Raw genomic sequence first — 22,263 nt, 5'->3', positions numbered from 1 at the left:
AGAGAGGGAGAGACAGGGAGGGAGAGAGAGGGAGGGAGAGAGAGGGAGAGAGAGAGAGGGAGAGGGAGAGAGAGGAAGAGAGGTGGAGAGAGAGGGAGAGAGAGAGGGAGAGACAGACTACTCAAATGCAGCTCACCATGCAGGGCTGTATCCTGCATTGTTGTGCCACACACGTAGGTAAGTCAAATCTCCCAGTGGCTCTGATGTCGACACGAGAAAGGAGTCCACGCTGCCCTTCTCAAAAGTCACTCTCTTTGAGTCGCTGAGTATGAAAGGGGGACTCTCTCTGTCTTGGCCGTAAAGCACGATGGTAACCTGACGAAATTTAAACTCTCACAATTATAATAAAAGGATGGAAAATACACCAGGTTAGAATTTATAATAAAAGGTATTTTCGGCACCAAATGTAATAATTTATTGATGTTGAATTAACATTGATATCACATGAATATCATAAATAAAATTTAATCCAAAGAAAAATTGAAGCTACCTCTGCAGTTGTCCCAGCATTCCCCTTGAATCCAGTGTAAACAGTGATGACGTATTGACAATCCTTCCTGGGGTTCAGTCTGTGTCCAGGGAGAATCTTAACTCCAACCTGGCAAAACATCCACCAAACCCTTATAAACATTCTAACATAATGCCTCACTTCAGTTTAAGCAAAGGTGCTGGTGGCGCAAACAGAAAATAATTAGAGCACTAGATTTATACCACTTACAAATCAATACCATGTATATACTTAAGCATGATCAGATAATTGCGGGGCTGTGTGGCTGGTGTTCAGCACCATGGACAACATTATCAAAACGCAGGGCCTAATTCAGTATTATTTGAATGATGAAATCTCAAACAATTGCTATGAAAGTTGAATAAAGATATATCAATTTCCTTGATATCTTTGTTACTGTGGTAATTTAACTTCTATTACATACTACGAGTTACTTATTTACTTGTACTTGATTAGGCCTTCTCAGCTTGATAAATGACCTGTGTCAAAGTCAGTTATTGCTACAATTACCGTGCAATAGAAAGATATCTTCTTTCATAGGTACTTAAAATGAATACGTCATTTACGCTACCTTGGATAAGTCCCTTCTGTCTTCTTTCCGTGCCCATAATACGCCCATGAAGTACATGCCGAGCACAGTAAGCACGAGGATGAGCCCTGCTGGGTTCTCTAGAACGTTAGCAGACAGCGCTGCAGCGATGTTGAGAGGATTCGGGGCAACGAAGCCGCTAAATTTTGTCAGATGGTCACATTGGCAGTGGATGTGGCTGGCATTGGACATCATTCCCACCTACATGTGCGATAATTCATATATATAAATCATGTCACATTCTCCTTTTTTCTAAACACCTGTACTATTCAATAGTGAAAAAAATGCGCAGCAAAATGATGAAAACATTGCCATTGCGAATTGTCAACTGTTGGCCTCCGTAAATTATGTTGCCCAGACATGCCCCGCAAACAACACATCATCTTGCCTCTACACCCTGGTAGTGTTCTCTACACAATTTTGCGGTTAAGAAGCCACATTCCATTGGACAGCTCTACTCACCGTACATCCATCACTGTGCCACAAGTCAACATCCTCATCAAAATAAACACAGGACGTCTCGAAGATGTGCAGAGTGAAGTCTACAATGTCTCCACTACTCAGGTTCTGGGCAGAGCCAAACCGCACGCCTGATAGGGGAATGCAACAAATGAGAGATCGTTAGATAAAAGAAATCGCCTTTTTGAAACAATCTTCTAGTGATACTCTGACTGGCACTATTGACTAGTAACAAATGGTAAACTCACCGAGGAAGTAGTTGGTCTTATTTTCCACATCGTCATCCGTGATGTCGATCTCCTCCGGGGACAGCAGCCAATGGTAGGGGTTGGATGTCAGGACTGTTTCATTTATCCACGGGATGGACACAATCTGGCAGTAACATACATTTTGGCGGGTAAGTCCATTTATGTGCAAATGCCTCAATTTTAAATGCATTACTATTGACTGATAGCAGACTAACTGTCTAGGGCACATTGGAGTGATAACTAAGCCCGCTAGTATTAAAACAGACGATGTGAAGAAAAAAATCTTGGATATCACCGATCGAAGATTGTCTTCATTTTCATATATTTTACTTAACACCTTTCTGCATCTGTATATATTAGTAGTTAACTCTCTTTTTTGTTTTTGTTATATCGCACTTTTCGATAAAGATTGAAAAGCGATCCATCGTTGTCAAATAAAATCAATCGCTTGATGTTTAATTTGTGGTTAGAATTACAAGTAAAGCTCTTAAACATTACCTGTGCATCAGGAACAGGCAGGGTGGTGGTCCAGTTGTAGTCCTCGGGAGTCGGCGGCGCCTCCTTGCGGAGAAACAAGGCGATGTCTTGAGGAAATAGGGTGCTTTTGAAGTCTAAGCTGAAGCTTAACGCCGACTGTTTTTTCTTCGCAAAGAACTGGAAAAACTGAAACAAAAAGTCCATACATTTTTGTAAAAATGTTCAGTCAGAAAAGAAACTCACTTGTCTGAAGCTCAGGAATTAATCCATAATTACAAAACGTAACAGTTTAAATTGATTCAACTAATTGACCATACACTTTACTAGTTACACAGTAATCACTACCAACACAGATGAACGTTTCTGCAAGTTAACGTTCTGTATTAACTTACAGACAGACTGCCAAGCGCTTCAGATGCCTGGAAAGTATACAAAGAGTCTTTCAGACTTCCGTTTTTCCTGTTAGTTAGAATGTCGACTGGCTGGCTCAGCCCGGAGACCGGGATTTCGACGTTTCCACACTTGACGTGAAGGCCCGTGACGTCAGCACGGATGATGCGGGAGTTGTTGGAATATTCGAACGGGTTGAAGTTAGACTCCAGAAACTGGAAATGAAGAGAAGCAATGAGGGATATGTAGTTATCAAACTTCGAAGCTTCATTGCCAATGCACACATAGGGCATTACAGCTGTTTTTCACAGCGAACATGTTGGATTTGAAGTGCTTGTGTGTTTGTGATATGTTTCGCCACACTGTTAAATAACCTGTAGATGGAAAAAATGAGTTCTCAACGATAGCTTCAGTTCAATGATAGCTTCAGGTATATGTATCATTAAGACCTAATCCTCGTCTCAATCTCAGCAAAGTTCCAATCCATCTAGCTGACAGTTACCTGGACGCCAACGGTGTCCCCCGGACAGGCACCACCGACGAGAGAAGAAAAAGACGGAACCCGGACGAGGGAGTTGCTCCTTCCGCCCGTCCCGCCGACAGTGTACACTTTCTCCGAGGGGTCGTTCTGCCGTTCCCGCTGAATTCTGATTTGCACCTGAAACGGACATGCAAGCATGTTACAGGGCAATCGAAGGCCTAACCCCTTAGACACTGGAATGGAGGACATCACATTCCAACGTGTAAAACACTTGACACTGTGAATGTGTGATAATGCTGTTCTGTCTATATTTTGAGATGACCATAAAACATCTTGTGCACAACGTTTTTATGAGGCTTTAATAAAATTATTTGTAGCCATAGACACACAGGCACACACGCACACGCACACACACACAGAGAGAGAGAGAGAGAGAGAGAGAGAGAGAGAGAGAATACGCGTATGTGTGTAGTCATAGCCGCTTTTATGTTTGAGCTAAAAGGAGCCATGCATTTATTTCCATCTTTCTCTCCCATAGCCTACTTATGCTCAGCTATGCATGAACCATGTAGAACATACCGTCGACATGGCAACGTCAAAGAACATCTCCCGGTTCGGATCTCCCTTCATTCTGTTAATCAGGTAAATTTCGTCCAGAACATCCAGGGCCTTGAAACCGACCTCGGTGGCTTCTTGGTTCTATGACAGGGAAGGAGAAGATGTAAGCTGCCGGCCCTGACAAGCCATTTTATTTGAACTCCATAAATTGGGATTTACACATAATAAATTGTGTATGTTTGATAAAGATATTCCTCGATGTATATAGTAACCTATATTGGAAAATGCTGCTTTCTTGTGGAGTGAGCCCCGCACATCTTACTCCAGGTGTTATTCTAGCGATTAGGAGATATTATGCTATGGGTCACCTTGACGAAAAAGAAAAGCCTAAAACGACAATACATGTCAGATATGTATTTTTTCCTGAAACAACAAACGTACAGACTAATAAGCAAAAAGGGACATCTAATAACATTTTGCACCAAAAGCTGTGTATTTGTGTAATTCAAATAAAGTTTTAATTTTCAACATATATGTCTGCAATTATCGTAGATTAAAAAAAAAACTTCAAAAATGAATACGTACGCGTGCACATTGTAAATCACATTAATTGAGTGGTTCGCTATACTCACATATTGTAGATTTTCAGAGAACGACTCGTCTTCAAGATGTTCTGATACAGCCATTGTTTCAGAAGCTTTGAATACATTCACAACACCTATATGGGAAATATAGCGTATAGTATAGTGCATGTGCAGCAGGCATTTTTTTACCGTGCTCTAAAGATACAAATGGCTATAGCAGGCTCAGACTTCGCAACATGACCTTATAGAACAGAATTCAATACTTAATTGCATACTTGGATCTTTCTAGGAGTTTTAACTATCTTCTATAGGTTCGTTGATGTGCGTATATACGTAGCAAATGTCAAACCGACAGAACGAAAACACAAGCAAGAATACTAAAGCCTGCGTATTGGTTTACTTGAGTCAGATTGAAAATTTAAAAAGAAATGTAACAAAATAATCCATTAACTAACCAGTAACCATGCGGGCTGCGGCTTTGTTCACTTCCCAAGTCGGCATTTTTGTTACATTTGTCGACAGCTCTCTTGTCGTCTCAAAACATTCATACAGCAAGTAAGCAGACAACACCTATAAAATAATACAAGGATTGTTCCCTTTAAACCATAATACCCCCCCCCCACACACACACACACACTACACTAGGTCCTTGCGTAACAAAAATTGAATTCGCGTGGCTCTTGATTTCATAATATACAGCAAAAACTTTCAAGCAATGTATTAAAGTATGATTGACAAAAACAATTTGTTTAAATCGTTGTCTGTATAATTAGTTAAATTTTTGGTCACTTTGCGAACATTTCTAAGTTACAATACAACCTAATGCCCGTTGCCACACATTCACAAATTTAACCACCCGAGCTCAAGCCGAAAGCAGCCCAAACATTGTTACATGATAGGTACATATACAAAGTCGACTGGTTCGGTCGAATCCAGCTACTGTTTGCGCTGCACAACGCAAGTAGAATGATTAAAAATGTTAAACATCTCGTCAAAGTGTTCCCAAAGGCCTGCCGAACCTGGTCGGCTGGGTTTCAAAAACAAATTCGAGAGAAAGTTCATGAATGTGTGACAGGTTGGGTCAAAATCTTATTCCGTCAATACACTCCAGCATATTTCTAGATATATGTAACCCGGTGAAAGAACATAGAACCGAAACCGACCTGGGTCTTTCCTGACACCATTTCGGGAATGGCCGTCAGCATCAGCACAGACACAGATGCGCTATTTACAGTCTCCATGTCCGGTATGTCCATCCTTGAGAGTCCTGCTATCATCATGTCCACTTTCTACAAAAATGGAGAAAAAAAACGTCAATTGACATTTATCACTGACCAGTAATGAGACTGTATATTACAATTATGTGGAATAATTGTAATATACAACCTCGTATCACATCCTTCTACTTCACAACCGTTTATACAGGCTGGTTCATCTTTGCTGGTACCTGCTGGTCTACTCTTGAACAAGAAGTTATGCCCTGGCTTACATATTAGCTAATAATTAGGCCTTGCTAATCTGTAGGGTTATGCAAATGAGTGTCCTATATTTCGGGGATACATATCTGGCTGGCAGGTATAACTGCCTTTCAACGGAACACACCATCTACGTAGCCTTTGTAACAGAGTAACAGAGAACAGAAGAAGAGAGAGGGGACAAAACAAAACCTCGTTTTTTGTAATGGAGGTAATAATGAGCACCTCTGTTATATCCACGCCTCCAGCTGCCACAACACTAGCCGTATGGGACGCGATGACAGCACCGAGAAAAGCCGTGAGTGGCTCTCCGTTCTGTATCAGACTGAAGAACCCACCGGTCGGGTAGGTCATGAACCCATCTAGGTACTCCTGGAGCTGCTCAATTGTCGGTAGTGCTATCTGCAAGCAAAGAAAAAAAAACTGAACAGTTTTGCCTTTATTAGGGTCACTCTAATTCAATTCAGAAGCGGCATGGTAGTCTTTGATCATGAGATGGTCTTGTGGTTAGGATTTGTTAACTCAAAATCCAAAGTTTCTCGGTTTGAATCCCTATTCTGTCCTTCCTAATTACGAAGATAACATTTAAAAATTCCGGATCATTGTCTAGTGAAATTGGCTTTTTTTTTCATTAATGGGCGGTTTAGACAAATGTTTGTCGAAATGAAATCGTATAGATTTTTGTTCTTCATGACGTGATTATGATGATAACAATAATATACAATAAAGAAAAAGAAGGAGCACACACACCAGTGCTGGTTCCAGATCAAATTCAATATAGCGGCCATCAGGCGATCCGAATCGTACTTGCAAGATGACGGTTCCAGGAGGAAGGTCAAAAAGGTTCGTGAATCCAACCTATAACAATAGATCATAAGTTTCTACCTCAGAAATTTTCATCGGTTATTCCCATTTGAATGTTATAAAATGTGGAAACTTAGAATTCATAATTCATGTTAGAGCAAGAAATTTGTTTTTAAGCAAAGGATTTATATCAGACATTGTGTGTGTGAGAGCACGTTTGTGTGTGTGTGTGTGTGTGTATGTCTGTGTGTGTGTGTGTGTGAGTGTGTGTGCATGTGTGTGTATGTATGTGTGTGTGTGCGCGCGTGTGTGTCCGTGTGTGTGTGTGTGTGTGTGTGTGTGTGTGTGTGTGTGTGTGTGTGTGTGTGTGTGTGTGTGTGTGTGTGTGTGTGTGTGTGTGTGTGTGAGTGTGTGTGTGTGTTTGCGTGTGTATATGTGGGTGTTTGAGCGCAAGTATATGCATCTTAATGAAAGAACATCGATGACGAAACTACAGAGTTAACTCACCCATCCGGTGAACGGGTTCAGGATGACTTCGTTCAGTGTAGGCTCCCCGTCTCCTGGATACGTCACCGTGGCGATCTCTGCTAACGGATCCAGCTCAAACGCAACCTGCGTCTCCAGCGGGCCAAATAAATCGGCAAATTCTAACAATGAACAAAAAAAGAAATTTCAAACCTTCGGAAATGTTTTAGGAGTTTTTGCAAATATCTCGCTGTGGTTACGTACCTCTATTAACGTATTTGTCCTCTGCCCCCTTCTGTATGAAACGCTGTATGTTCCCCCAAACTGCCCAACCGGGCCCCGGCTTGGAAATGTGACTCTAGCATTATGCGCTTAGAAATTATCAATTACGCTGTCCCCATGATAAGGCTACTAAATTCATCTTTAAGCCTCCGAGTTATGTTGAAAGATACATAGAGGTACACATTACTACTAATAAAACATTACAAGGCTTTCTCTTTACTTAAAAATGTACAGATCCAACGTCAAGGTACTCATTAGCAAAACCTTACCTTGACAAGTTACACAGAATGTGTCAATCAAAGCAGTACCAGCGGCAGGGATAAGAGTACACATCCCTGATAGGTCCAGAGGGTCGCCATCTGCAGTTGAGCTCGGAAAAGGACCGGGCAGGACCTGGAATCTCCATTCCGACGTCTTCTGCCAGCCATCGACTGTGTCGGTCAGTCGGATCGTGTAATAACCCACGTCCTGTGAAAGGAAAAGTTGTGTTGTTTTATGGGTAGCTTTTGCCCTAAACAGCTAGCAAAAATTTGCAAAGCAAAGTGCATCACATCTTTTATCATGTATATTTTTTTGCATCTGTTTCTGTTCATCATGTTTTGTTATGTGACTTGTACTTGGCCAGTGTGGCAAAATGTCGTCTCCACCAGGCGAATTGTAGAACGTGCATATTGGACCATCTATGGCTGGTTAACTCCCCAGACGGGCTATTTTCCTTTTTAGACCATGGAAAATTTTATTTTACTACCTGCAATGGAGTCTGGTGGAGACTAGCAAAATGTGCATTAAAGGTAGTCATCAATTCATCATACCACAAATACTCCATCGGGAACTCGAAGGGACGCGTTTACAACTTCTATCACTAGAGTCCAGTTTTCAGCTGCATGTCCTGCTGGATACTCCACCAGACTGTACTCAATACTGCCCTGTATTTCTGAAGCTGTGTCCAGGACCAGTGGCCAGCCTGCTGCGGTACTGAACTGGTTACAGTTCTCCTTACACCTGTGGAAAAGTGGACACGTTTCATTAGCGACATGCGACAAATGTACTCTCTTAGCAAGCCTTCTGAATCGGCTTATTTTGGCGTGTTTTGTTAGGTTTGTTTATCAGGTTCTTTTTGTACTGTTTTTACAGGTGCCAAGTGGTAACTGTCCCGCAGATGAATACATTGTACTTTCCGCAAATTAGCATCCACCAAATATCAGCTAGGAGAAAATGACGAGTATAATTCTGCTGTTAAACGTGTACTAAAGATACATTTTAAAGAAAATATGAAATTTAACGCACTCTAAATACAAGCCCAACAAGCTCTCCTCTGGAACAACGTGGATGGTCTGTTGAAGCGATGCCGTGGGGAACGTTCCGGCGGTGACGTTGACAGAGACGTGGGCTATGATACCCGGAGGTCTGTCGTACGTGATCAGGCCGGTTGTGAACGTACGTATGCCGGCGAGCCTAGATTCCACCACACAGCCTAGCACTACTTCACAGTCTGTGCCTGGAAAATAATGTTTTCCTGTCAGTTTGAAGAGACGTAGTGTTGTGTTATTGTTGTTGCATGGAATAACTCAATGACTCCTGATTTAAAAAAATGCAATGTATTGTTTTTGTGTTTCTATTTCGTATATACAGACACACATTCGTATGGACCTCACCTGGTAGTAACGCAGCTTCGTTTGTGTACACCTCAAATTCACAGATACCCATCCCTAATCCGTCCCCTGAGACTGAGTCTGAGATGCCAGCATACCGGGCCAAGGTCCCACCAACGTTGATATAATAGGCGAATCTCTCCGCAACATACTGTATGGTTTCGACTATTGGATTGTCCAGAAGGACGGGAAAGTCGCCCACATGGATCTTAGCGGAATCGATTTCAGCTTCCCAGTCTCGGCGGACGTACACGATAATCCTGCAAATGTATAATGTTAGTCATGCGTCTGTGAAGGTTAGACCTCCAGGTAATAAGTTACGCCACAAAACGCAGTTACTCAAGCAACTGGACTTCCCAAAAATTCTCTTCACTTATTTGCATATCAATCAATAGTTCGTGCTCATAAACCTCCATTTCTCCTGAAGTCTCTTAATGTCACTGACGAAAGGTAGTGGGCTACCTGAAAAGTCTGACCGTTTTCAAAATCATATCCAGTTGCTTGAGTAACTGTTTTTTTAATGTTAGTCATGGTTTTGAATGAATGAATGAATGACTGGTTTATTAGGTAAAACATTGCAGCCCGTCAGGCTGAAATACGTTCTACTTACATAGTACATGAAAGTACGTTTCACTTACATAGGACACAACTCAATATGACGAATAGCATAAAATATTACAAAGTATTAAAATGTCGATTAAAATAAAATATTACAATAACAAAACATCTGAGTGTGGTTGATTTAAATGGACGGTCCTCAGTTGCAGCTGAAATTGTGTGATGCAATGGTTACATGTAGGGCAGATATATCCGTGCTGTAAGGGAAAGAATGAGATCCCAATCATGAAAATATGAAAAAGCTAAGACTTCTATGTTCAACATAGTAACGAGCTCTATGATTGTGATAGTTAAAGGCGTAGTAAAGCTTGCAGTGTAAAATGAAACGGATGGAAAAAAGGAAAGGAAAGGTAGATATAAAAATCAATGCAGGTTACCTTTCGATGGGATATTGTTTACCCAGATCCACCATCCACCAAGGGTTGGCCTCCCCACCGCTGTGAATGCACGACTCTGAGTTATAGTTTCCATCTCCGTTTTCCCCGTCGTTTGCATTCTCAGGAACACCACCGTAAGCAACGCCACTGGAGAACGATTCCTTACAGACAGCTATGTTGACCTTTGAAGCATCGAGGGCTACAAAATTATAATAATGACAGTTATTAAAAACGCAATGGCACCAGGCCTCTAAATTATGAAGGAAAATTCAGACAACACTACTTTAGCCTAGTATACAAATAAATTAGAAATTTTGCAGCAAATGTGCATGGCAATTGTTGAAGTTAGATATATATAAGTTTCTTTGTCGGATTTGTATTGAGTTTCGTTTCGTTTTCTCGTTATGTGGTACTTCTTATTTCTTATCATGCTATTTATATCACATTTAAAACAACACAAAGACTTTTACATTGTGAAACTTATTTTGAAAACGCAACTTAGTGAAAATACAAGTATTCATATTTGTATAATACCAGATATTTCCAGCGAGCTTTTAATTTTTTTTCTAATCGGGTCGATGTGGGCCACCCAAAAATTATTGAAGTGACTGTATCTTACGTAGAGTGGCTTCATAAGAGCATTTCCAGTCGTAGAGAAATCCGCTTGAACTAAGAATCCCGTCCGGGTCATACGAGAGCGCAGCGTTCACAATCAGGTCAAAGGTGGTGTTGACAGTTTGCTGAGCAGGACCGACGGTAAAGACGAGTGGCATCCGGGTGACTTCTACCCACGTCTGCACCGCTGCGATAGACACGTGGCCACTTCCTGGCACCGTCAATGTGGCTTGGAACTGTGGGAAAATAATGCCAGAAACAGAAAATGGATCTAGTTTGAAAACCGCCCTGCAGGTCAATTTGAGCTTGTAAAGAAAGGTCGAAACAAACAGTCGGAGCAAGAAAGGCAATAAAAATCATCGCCATGGCGACGATTGAATGGAAGAACTGAATACTGTTAAGAAAAATATCTAGAACACTGTGCTAGTACCAAAATTAGAATAAGTGCCCCTTAGAAATCGAAGAAGGGCGATGTATGAAACTACCTGTGTCGCAGAGCAAATATTGCTCCTCAAATGGAGGCTACGAATGGGGGGGAGGGGGAAGATCAGGGAGGGCTACGAGTAGGGAGAGGGGGAAGATCAGGGAGGGCTACGAGTGGGAGGAGGGGGCGGGAAGATCAAGAAGGGCTAGGAGTGGGGGAGCCCGATATCCACTCTGGTTTTTCTTTACCGACCTGTATCATGTAGAGCCCGAGGGGTAAGGTCCGCGGTGGGACGGAAAAATGAAGGTTGTTCTGCGGCCAGTCCTCGGGTAAAATGTCGTCCAGCGGTGGCCCGGATGTTACCGGTCCTTCTTCTCGCACTGTCCAATATAAGCTGATCTGGAAAGACAACACGAAAATTAGCTGTCGCAGCCTGCTAAGGTAGTTATTAGTAATACTAAATTCACATTATATTTTAAGTTAATCTACAGGGATAAGGTGAAACAAAAAGCTCGTGGTATACCATAATTCCTTTTGACCTTAGAAAATTACGCGATAAAAACAAATATATATATATATAACGTTACGAAGTTGTTTTGAAAACGAACCAAAATTTCGAAAATAGAATCCGTATAGTAAACATAGTATGGCTTCATTATGAAATTTCATAATTACATACATTATAGGACACATCTTCAGGACATTCAACCGAGAGGTCGCCGTGGAACGTGATGTTGCCGGTCCGATGAACCAGCAGAGGATTGTTCTTACTATATTTGAAAAGAAAAAAACACAGTCAGGTATTTGAACATCCATGTACGAGCAAAGAGCAGAAAAATGTCTGCACACAGGAAAATGGAAGAAAAGTTACTCCAGGGACACCTAGGAATTCAAAACCTGAGTTCCTGGAAGTTTTTGTACTCCATAGAATGAAATAAATGAATATAGCATCACAAGACAGAAAACTCTCTATGGCGTTACCGATACAACATGTGTTGTGGGAGGAGCTAAAAATACAGAAATCTAAGACCTGCACTTATATGATGTTGCAACTGATAATCACAGTCCACACCATTCAGACTATGACTGCTAGATGGATATTGATAAATCTTTGAAAACAGTTAGTTTGAAACACATGCACGGCTAGAAACAATGGTAGAGACATCAACTAGTTCCCTTCAACAAAAATGTAAACATCAAGAAAATGAATTAAATGTTTTAGAAATTGATGTGTAGTTACTCGCGAATCAGTTCATGAATATCAGCGATGACATAACACTGCTGGTCGCCAGGCGGAGCTACTTTCACAGCTGGCTCGTCCAGGACGCAACCGGTATGAACCACAACACACGGCTCGGCTAGTGGTGGATTTTCTTAAAACAGAAACAAATTTATCAATGTAGTTAATTGCAACATAATTGCAATAGGGACAATGCATGATTCAATGCTGACTTATTTGAATAAGCAATTCTATATGACGTACTAGACAGCAGGAACTACAATGCAAAAGTACCTTTTATGTATGCTCATAATAAAAACACACATTATTTAATGTGAGACATAAGGTCTGCCTATTATCCTTTGTTTCCTGAAAAAAAAAAACAAGGCAGAGATGACATGTGTTCCTCCTTCCTCATACTATTGTGCGACCCCGTCAAAACAAATTAAATGCAATCCCATTATATTTGCCCAAAAAGTATGCAACTGAATGACATGCAGATACAATATCCTTGTGTTTTATATACCTGTCACGTAGAGGGCAAATTCTCGAATCTTCGGTTGCTCCCCGCTACTTGTGTTGACAGTAATCTTCAGGTACTGAGTTTGAACGTAAACGTCAAAGGTTTGCAAAGAAGGAATGCCGGCCTGCACCCCGTCAGAGCTGTTAGCAAACCCCCAAACATACGGATCGCTGGGAGAGCTGGGAAGAATAACATGCATAATGTTATGACAGGAAAGAAAAACTTGATCTGTAGGTGAGACAAAAACAAAACAGCTTGAATAGCGTTCAGCTCTATGTAACTGCTATAAATTTTCATTGTCAATTCTTCCCCAAGGGCTAAATGAAAGTACAATAGATGATGAAATAATTTTCAGGAATGTGTATGTAAGATAAATTTACGTTGACGAGTTGAAGTAAGCAAGTAAATATTTTTTTCATATTTTCATATTTTCATATTTTCATATTTTCATATTTTCATATTTTCATATTTTCATATTTTCATATTTTCATATCTTCATATCTTCATATCTTCATATTTTCATATTTTCATATTTTCATATTTTCATATTTTCATATTTTCATATTTTCATATTTTCATATTTTCATATTTTCATATTTTCACACTTTTATTTTTTTTTGTTATTTTTATTTTTTTGTCATTTAATCAATATTTATTGTGTCATAATTATTTAATTTCTTTAATATTTTTCTTCCTTTGATAGTGTACTTTTGTATTGTTTTATTTTTGCAAGGTTCATATTTTTATATATTCAATATTTTGCATTCTAATAATAATGTTTTGTTTTTGGATGATAAATTTAATTCTAATTTCAAATTTAAGAATTTAGATAATAATCAACGTTTACCTTTCCAAAAGGAAGCTCTTGACGTCGTGCACGATATCACCATAATTGATAATCCCAAATCGGTAGATCCTCCACACCTGCTGCAGATTAAGGATCACCCAGTGTGCGTAACCAAACGGTTCGTACAGCGGCTCCCAGAAGGTGCCGACGTCGTCATCGAAAGCATTATATTCTCTTTCCTCGGTCGAAACACAGTAGTTATTAATGCAGACCTGTTGTCCACTAAACCCCTCCACCCAGTCATCGTCGATGTCCAGCCAAAAATACCGATTAACTGGAAACGAAAGAAAATAAATATCATTCGTGAATTCCTTCAACATGGGATATAAATGATTTCTTACATTGCCTTTTTATTACAAAAGTGAAAAACTTCTCTTAAGAATTTATAGAAAAAAATGGAAAAGAATGTTTGGACGTTGGCTTCTCCGGAGAAGCTTATTTTCTGGAAAAAGAATATTGTGTCCAATAGTTTTTACGTATCGGTTTTTCGCTTATTCGTATGTGTAAATTTACTTCTTAATTAGACATGCTTGTCATTCATTTTGTCTTTTTTTTTATGAAAGAATGAATTGGAAAAATTCCATCAACATCTTGGTAGCTAAGATAGCCAATCCCCTCAAGAGAAGACCTAAACGAAATAAAAATCTAGGTCACTCAAAATTTGAATAATTATAGGCATCTGAAATGAAATAAAACAAAATGGAGGTCTGGAAAATATTTTATAGCACCATATACTGATGAGTGAACTAGCTATAGTATGGCCTTGAGTAAGACAGCTTCTCCCTGGTGCTGACGTCAGTGTCGGCCTTGGTTGTAACAAGGACATTTAGAGGGCACGCCCGACTTTTTATTACCTTGGTTCGATTCTGCGCACTTTTAAGTTTGGCGAACGTTTCATTTTAGAGAAAAGTTCGAAGCAAAAAAAAAGAGAGAATGAAGGAAAACATTCTATCCAAAACAACAGCATAGTCTCAGACGGAAATAATTTCATCAGGTTTGCATGCAGAAGATAGAATATTGAAATTTTCTTACACACAACCAGGGATTGTTCCTACCATGCTTAAGTTTTGACTTAAGCAAGGAAGAATCTGCGGGTGTATATAAGAAAATCCCAGTATATCCCAGCATACCCGTTTTAGTTTTTCTTCAACACCTCAAATTTTATTGAGATGGAAAAAGGGGTATTTTTGTCGTAATGTCGCGAAACATTTGATTAAAGCTTGTAAGAAGAAATCCAAGTCATCATAATTTCGAGTCGACAAAAATGGCTTATATTTTAGGAATCGGAAAATGCATTTCATCGATACTGTATTTTCCAAGAAGTAAAGTCCAGATGTCTATACCAATTATACAAAGTAAAACAAGAAGTTTTAAATATCAAAAATTAAACTTAAGGTTTTATACGTTTTAGCCGTTTCAATATTTTTATCCCGGCATATTATAAGAAATTGGACCATGCAAATGTGAACCTAACGCTATGCCTTTTTTGTCATATGTTAATTGCGCAATACCACGACCCCCTGTGGTGAAAGAACTGATGTGTGCACTGTAGGCATAAAGGACGTCCTTGGTTGAAGGAAAATCATTTCTGTATGCCCACTGGTGTTTAACTTCCATCAACTATCATCATGCTCATCATATGCTCTACCGCACGTCAACACGCTCCCGTATTGTGTTTGTATCTTATATATTCAAAAGGCCCAGCAGGGGGTACTGGAATCCTGTAACAGTCTTTGAAATAGAATATCCTTAACCAAGGCCTTTCATTTCCTGATATTACTCAAACGTATTCTAATATCAATTTTAGTAAATTTCGTCGAAATAAATGGGACAAGTGTAAGCTTACTATTATTATCAGTTCAATGAAAGTATACGACATATCCTCGCAAACTAAAAAAAAACGCATACAAAAGATGCATTCTTGTATGCCATTCTCAACCATGCACACAGATAAACCCACAATAATTTTTCTTCCACTAAGTCGTAATTTTATGGATTACATCCTCTGCAGACCCCCTAGTGCACGCGCGCGAATAAGAAAATATTCCGGCCAAAAATGAAAATGCTATTAAACACGGCACAGCACGTATTTACTGAGTTCTTGAGCTTCAGAAGTCTTGAGTCTTGGAGCTTCATAAGCCTCGGTGTCATCCTTTTGAATTACCACCGGCTCACTACCATGGACTACCCAGGCGCCTAGGCCTAGGGCCAGACCAGAGCCTCGGAGGAGGTCATGATCACGGTTCTTTTTTTTCTTTTTTTAAAACAGGCGAAAATCAATGCGCGCGCGCTGATCAATGGGCACGCGCTTATCCATAAAATCAAGACGGTGTGGCCTAAAAATACACTAAAACTTACCAAAGCAGTCCCATGTGTTGTCCTCCGGTGCGCACGCACACACCGTACAGGTGTCGCCAGTACTGAAGACTCCCTCCCAGCAGCCACACACGCGCACATCCGGCGGTGGACGACACGGGTTTAACTCCGTCCCAAACACCATCAACATCGCTACAAACAGCGCTGTGGGAAACGATTATCCTTTTTTTCACTTTGAACTAACTTTGTTAACTTTTAAACCAACATATGGGGTCAAAACTGACCCCAGGCGTACATAGATATGTGCTATTTTGACATTTCTTGTCGAAAACGAAATTCTTTCAATGTTTTCTTAAACAGTCTTATAACTTCTCGTACGTTTTTGAGATTGGAACATTGACACAGCTGTAGTGCTAAACAGAATTTGAGTCGTATTATAGGTTGAATTTCTTCAACCTTCATATTTCATTATCTTCTATGCTACAACTTTACTTCAAATGAAATTTCAAAAAGGATTGAGTTCTAAGCTATCATTTACTTCAAATTTTAAGTTGAATTAAGAAAGGAAGAGTCTAGTGGCTTTAAACGTAATTTTTCAAAGCTTGACTGACCTGCAACCAGCATCAGGAATTTCTCCATCTTGCCTTTGCCGTCCCTGCGTGATGTGTGGCCAGCGCCGCTAAATGTCAGCCCTCACAGAGAGTCATTCAAGCATGATCACTTTTGATAGTTACTAAGAAACTGGCCTTCAGTCATGACCTATAGGTTAGCGTTCGACCTATAATTGCTAAAAAAAGCTTTTACACAAAAGAATAATATGCCGTACCAAGGACCTTTCATGCTTTCCTAATGGACAGGAGCCTGTTGCTAAATCTCACATGTTATAACTAATCATCCATATGGTTTTATAGATCATATGGCAATTGAATTGATTTGACCTATTCTTTTTAATATTTTTGATGATATGGGGGTTTTAAAACGATTATGGGTAACAGCTTTTATTCCACTTTTATGATACAGCTTATGAATAATGGATTACATTATCCATACTTCACTTGGATTGGTTTCTCAGGGCCATTCGTAAAAGGTAGGAAGGACACCACAACTATTTATACTTTAGTCTAGCCACTGTTTCCTAGGGACGTATTTTGGAATAGTTCCGCGAAGTGCCAGCAGCTTCGTGAGTACAGAGTCGGGTAAAATCGCAAGAGGTCGCTTCTCGACATAACCTTTGACCCCGTCACTCTTCAAGATGGAGGATGTAGATTTTCTCACAAAATACCGAGCCGTTTCCAGCAAATTAAAGAAGTAAGAGTGCTCTTTTGTTTCAGTCCAGATGAAGTATCTGTCAGATAGATAGTCCTACCTTCAGATGTATACGACGCACGCTTTCAATGACGTTCCACTTCGATTTTAGCCAAATTATAACAAAACGTCAATTTGGTACAAATCATAGTGTGTATGCAAGGAGCTCGAGCTCCTTGGTGTATGTCAGTCAATCATCACATCTGCATCAAGTGTGATTCAGTAAATTCCTGGATGTTTCAACTGCAGGTAATAGGCAGCCACTTCTCAAGATATAGGAAACAGAAATAAATATCACACAGCAATGAAGATACCGTCAACACTGATAGCATTTGCCTTTAAGCTTACAAAATGTTATAACATGGAGTTAAATGGTTATAATAATGTAATCTACACGTAAGCCTGTTATAACAGTGTTTTGTCACATATTTTCAGACGATTTCTGCGGAAACCCAACGTTGCTGAGGCTAGTGAGCAGTTTGGTAAGTGCTACCAAGAAGTCTGTACCTCGAATTTCCCAAACAATGAAGCTTTTAATATCCGTTTCTACCACTTGGCCTACGGTACCTATCACGATTACATGTCTGCTATGTTCTGAAAGCCCTATATTCCGAAATCTCTAAACATAATTCTTCCACTTGCCCTCAACACATCATGACATATCACAAATATCTTATACTAGTACTCTAAATAATAGTCTAATGGTATATGTGTATTACAGGGAGCCTTTCCAAAGATCTTCTAGAACATGACAACCCACACTATGCTGGCTTCTGTTGCCTGGCCATGGCAAGGTATGACACTGATCATTATCTGTCAGTAGAACTAAGGAGCGTTGTCAGCTGTAACTATAGAATAATACTACTATTTTAGATTCTGGTATAATTTGTGTACAGATGTTTTGTTTTCCATTTGAAAGTTTTTTCTTCACTTGTAGTTGTATGTGTTGTTATTTCCCGATTGACATGTCAAGGACAAAAAAAGCAAGAAGTTAGGTCAAGGGTCCCAGAAAAGGTTTCTGTCTTCAGCTTTGAGTTATATATGCATGTCTTTTGCCTTATCATAACCCTACACAAATATCTAGGTGCACCTGTCAAAAATTACTTTCACAGCTATTTTGGATGTGAGAAACTGTTATATGATTAGTATTGTAATAGAGCATGCAGTATCTGGAACCGTAGTATGATACTGTGAAATATGTGCCCGCAGATGTGAGCAGACCCTGTCCAATTCCCCGGGAGAGGCCCACGCGCTGGTAGAAGCGGCGCGGCTGTTCCTGGAGGCAGAGTGCACCAATCAGACGCTGAAGTGTCCCGGGTTCGAGGAGCATCTCATCGCTGCCATGAACTGTTACAACTTCGCCATCAAGGTGAGAAGATCCTCACAAACAAAACATGACTCCAGCAAAACATGATTCCAGCAGGTACCATAAGTTGGCATAAGACTGCCATAAAGAAATGGTATTGCAGGGCTCGAAATTTATTTTTGGGAATAGGTGCACTTGTGTACCCAGCCTAAAATTTGGCACAAAAAAAAAATTGGGGTGAACTTAGTTTGATTAAGTGGTAATTGATATGACAATTTCTATCAATTCCAGGTTCACATTGAGCAGATACAACCTGCCATGGCTGCCTGTCTATGTCTGGAGTTGGGAAATGCTCTCAGGGTGAGGACTGACTCTTAAGTTCTGCTATTGAAAGGCAACAAAGAATATTGTGAATAACGCACTTCATGATTCAAGTACTTTATGACTTATACTTTATTACTAGTACTCAGATCTTGAAATGCTGCATGTATAATTATTATGCAGGTTTGTGCAGGTAAACTTGGGGCTGTGCAGGTACTTCTTATGTCTACCTGCACCTAATCTGCTCTTGTCCATGTGTATGTGCTCTTATATGCTGCATTTACTTATATTTGTTTGATTACCTTTCTCTTGTACAGAGAGATGTGTTGCACAACATGGTTTTATACTGATACATCAATAATGTTTGCTGTAGGGTCTAAACAAACCAGACCAGGCAATGTCATACTACCAGAGAGCTGCAGACCTACAGTACCAGGTAATTGTACTCTCCTTAGTGCTGAAATGCCATCAAATGCAATTGAAGTCAAATATCTATTATATAGTATGTAGCATCATGGGATGGTTTGTTTTAAAGATTTAATGACCATTCAGAGTCACTTGCATGTGTGTGTGTGTGTGTGTGTGTGTGTGTGTGTGTGTGTGTGTGTGTGTTGAGAATATATAATGTTCATTGAACTTTGTAGTCATTGTACTTTAAACATATCAATTGAAAATGTATTTTGATATCTTCTCCAATCTATATTTTGTTCATTCTGTAAGAACCCCCTAGACTGCCTGGAATCCTTGGGACTGGTGGCTTCCTGCAAGATACAAACAAGTCAGTATTTGAATCAGTCTCCTGAAATTTTTATGTACTATGTTACTTGTATTGACAAAGAGTCTGCATGATTATATATTGCTTGAGTATCACTGGCATTAATAGAATTTAAGAAATATCAAATAATTATACCTCTCCTCCCTGTCCTATTGAAATAGCATAGTCCAAATGTTTTTTGTATACTTTATAGTTTAAGATAAACTGCTCTGAACTCACTTTGTCTGAGCAAATCAATTTTAACTGTTTAAATGTTGATTTCAGTGGTCCATGTGCTACATATACATTGTAGGCCTGTCAACAGTTCTTCTAAACATCGAGAACAATAAGAGAATTTTTTTGAAAATACAATGAAAATGGGGAGCAAATTGAATGTCATATACAATGTATTTAACATGACATGTCCCCCATAGGAGACTATGATGGAGCTCTGACCATCTTCACAGAGATGGCCTACCTGGCACAGGAGAGAGGAGGTAGATTTCTGTATTAATAAGTAGAATATCTAATCTTGTCAGACAGACTTTTGGGTAAATAAGAGGCACAAATTATACAGATAGGAAGCTATTTTTTCAGTTGATTGTGCACAAGTGTGTATGTGTGCATGTGAGTGAGAGGTGTATTGTTTTTGCGTTAAAAAGACTGCCCATAAAAAAAAGTATGCCTATAACTCCTTAAGTCTTCCTAAATGGCATATTTTCTGTTGCACAGGCTCAGCCAGTGGCCCAGCCTCCAGACCAATAGGTAGGTTCAACTTTACAAATGTTGAAATATTCAAGGCATTGTTTCCATGCTTTTTGCACCCTCTCTGCTGCAAAATCATTCTCTCATTCACTGCCCAATCCATTGTGATTATACTGCATATGATATATAATTAATTTTTAGCTGAAAATTTACGGCACTAAAAACATACTTTCCCTTTTCAACTTAAGTCTGCACAAAAATGAATTCACATGGGTTGTATGTGTGTTATTTTATTATATTTAATATAAAATGTTTATTGCTGAACCCTGTAACACTTAAGCATATCATATAAACAAATAAAGTGCATTTTCTTTCCCTTAGGTGCATTTTGTGACATCCTGGCCAGATGTGAGGTCACCAGAGTTTTGTTACTGATGCTGTTACAGGTAAGTTGTGCTGGGAGAACTAGATTGTTTGCTTTTGGATACATATAAGCAATACAAATTGTTTTAATGGAATTATCTGCAGCAATTTTTTTCTTAGCTATAAAAAAATTAAGTAGGAAATCAGGACATTTTATATTCCTTTGCACTTTGCATTCATTATCAGTTGCATGATTTATCCAATTTTATCCAGAGATACCAGTGTCTAATTTTTCTGTAAGAATTATCATTTTCATGGATATCTGACTGCCTTCAGCAACAACAAATGATTTAGAATTCCACTTTCCTGCCTGTCCAGCCCACACCCCAGAGAATCCGTCCTGAGCATGCTCAGACCCTGGAGAGATATGCCTGGGAATCTCACTCAGAAGACTCTGCACCAGGTGAGACTATTCTAACTTCAAACAGAAGTTACGCCTGTTTCAGATGATTTTTAAACAGTTTTAAACATTTAGTCTGGTTTTCTTAAATGAAAGATGGTCACTGAACTTGATTTTCATTTACAATACTTAAATTAGAATATATACCTTCATTGATTGGTATTTGTCTGTTTTTCAGTTAACTGCCTGAGTGAGGAAGTCTTCTTGTTACTACAGTCCACAGTGGTAAGGATATTACAACAGACTTGCTTTATACTTGTACAGTACATTGTGTGGTTTTTTCCACATGAATGTTTTACTTTAGTTCATATGTAACATGTATTGATTGTATATGGTGAAGCGTTATTTAATTTGATTTATTTGCTTTGTGACAATACAATACACATGGGACACAGGCAGCTACTGCTGGTGTTGTGATCCACACAAAATATTACTGAACACATAGCATTGCATTTATCAAATAAAATTAGTCCCTACAAATCACAAACAAGACTGTCACAATAAATTACACATAGATCTAAAACAGCATTATATTGATTAATAAAAACTACTAGTATCAGTTTGATTCCTCTTTAATTACATGTCATCCTATATTAGAATATGAAATATTCTGTTATTTTTTTAATAACAAAAAGTCTTTTGTCTTCCATAGATGGCATGTCAGTCTAGAGATGTCTCTGCTCTTAAATCACTGCAGAAAGACTTATGGTGAGAGACTCTTCCTTTGTATTTCCTCGTAATGGCTGGTAGTTAGAACCTGGCACAATTTTACCCCCAAAGATCTCCTTGGAGTTACCTATTACAATGTATATCAAAAGCTGCTATACAAGAGCACACAAGTGTATCTGCTCTCTTAAAATTGCAAAGAAGGATTTCATATTATAGATCTTTTACTGATGTCTATTCTACAGGCCGCACCTGACAGCTGAACAGAACCACCTGCTGCACCTGGTTATACAGGAGATGGAACATCCTTCAGGGGAGGGGATTTGAGCCTCGTTCACACCAAACCGTGTCTGATCACGATTCTCATAATCTACATTCATTGTTGTTGATGAAAACACGTAAGGGAGCATGTTATCAATATCTTGGACCACAAATGCTTCTGCTGTATCCAGGGGCCATGGTTTTTCCAGAC

General features: G+C 39.4%; 2 protein-coding genes across 2 annotated transcripts in view; one reads left to right on the top strand and one right to left on the bottom strand.

Annotated features, from left to right (window-relative positions):
• LOC109482230 (polycystic kidney disease protein 1-like 2) overlaps positions 1-16,550 on the bottom strand; it is a 22,954-nt gene extending 6,404 nt beyond the window's left edge. The window contains 15 exon segments of the mRNA XM_019784926.1: positions 137-315; positions 491-598; positions 1,080-1,298; positions 2,309-2,467; positions 2,674-2,886; positions 6,520-6,627; positions 7,081-7,220; positions 7,590-7,788; positions 11,259-11,405; positions 11,686-11,776; positions 12,247-12,379; positions 12,752-12,927; positions 13,596-13,869; positions 15,954-16,115; positions 16,523-16,550. Of these exon segments, the coding sequence (XP_019640485.1) occupies positions 137-315; positions 491-598; positions 1,080-1,298; positions 2,309-2,467; positions 2,674-2,886; positions 6,520-6,627; positions 7,081-7,220; positions 7,590-7,788; positions 11,259-11,405; positions 11,686-11,776; positions 12,247-12,379; positions 12,752-12,927; positions 13,596-13,869; positions 15,954-16,115; positions 16,523-16,550 (2,336 nt within the window).
• Positions 16,551-17,142: 592 nt separating this feature from the next.
• On the top strand, positions 17,143-22,257 carry LOC109482423 (factor VIII intron 22 protein-like). The gene is made up of 14 exons (XM_019785136.1): positions 17,143-17,219; positions 17,652-17,698; positions 17,938-18,010; positions 18,426-18,585; positions 18,814-18,882; positions 19,217-19,279; positions 19,564-19,621; positions 20,032-20,094; positions 20,330-20,362; positions 20,684-20,748; positions 21,044-21,128; positions 21,304-21,350; positions 21,778-21,833; positions 22,037-22,257. The coding sequence occupies exons 1-14, from the start codon at positions 17,164-17,166 to the stop codon at positions 22,116-22,118; spliced, it is 957 nt and encodes a 318-aa protein (XP_019640695.1). The 5' UTR covers positions 17,143-17,163; the 3' UTR covers positions 22,119-22,257.
• The last annotated feature ends 6 nt before the right edge of the window (positions 22,258-22,263 follow it).

Source organism: Branchiostoma belcheri, unplaced genomic scaffold (genome assembly GCF_001625305.1).
Source record: "Branchiostoma belcheri isolate BF01 breed outbred unplaced genomic scaffold, Haploidv18h27 scaffold11, whole genome shotgun sequence".
NCBI classification, from domain to species: Eukaryota; Metazoa; Chordata; class Leptocardii; order Amphioxiformes; family Branchiostomatidae; genus Branchiostoma; species Branchiostoma belcheri.
The sequence above is the reverse complement of the archived record's forward strand: the minus strand, read 5'-3'. Positions and strand labels throughout refer to the sequence as shown.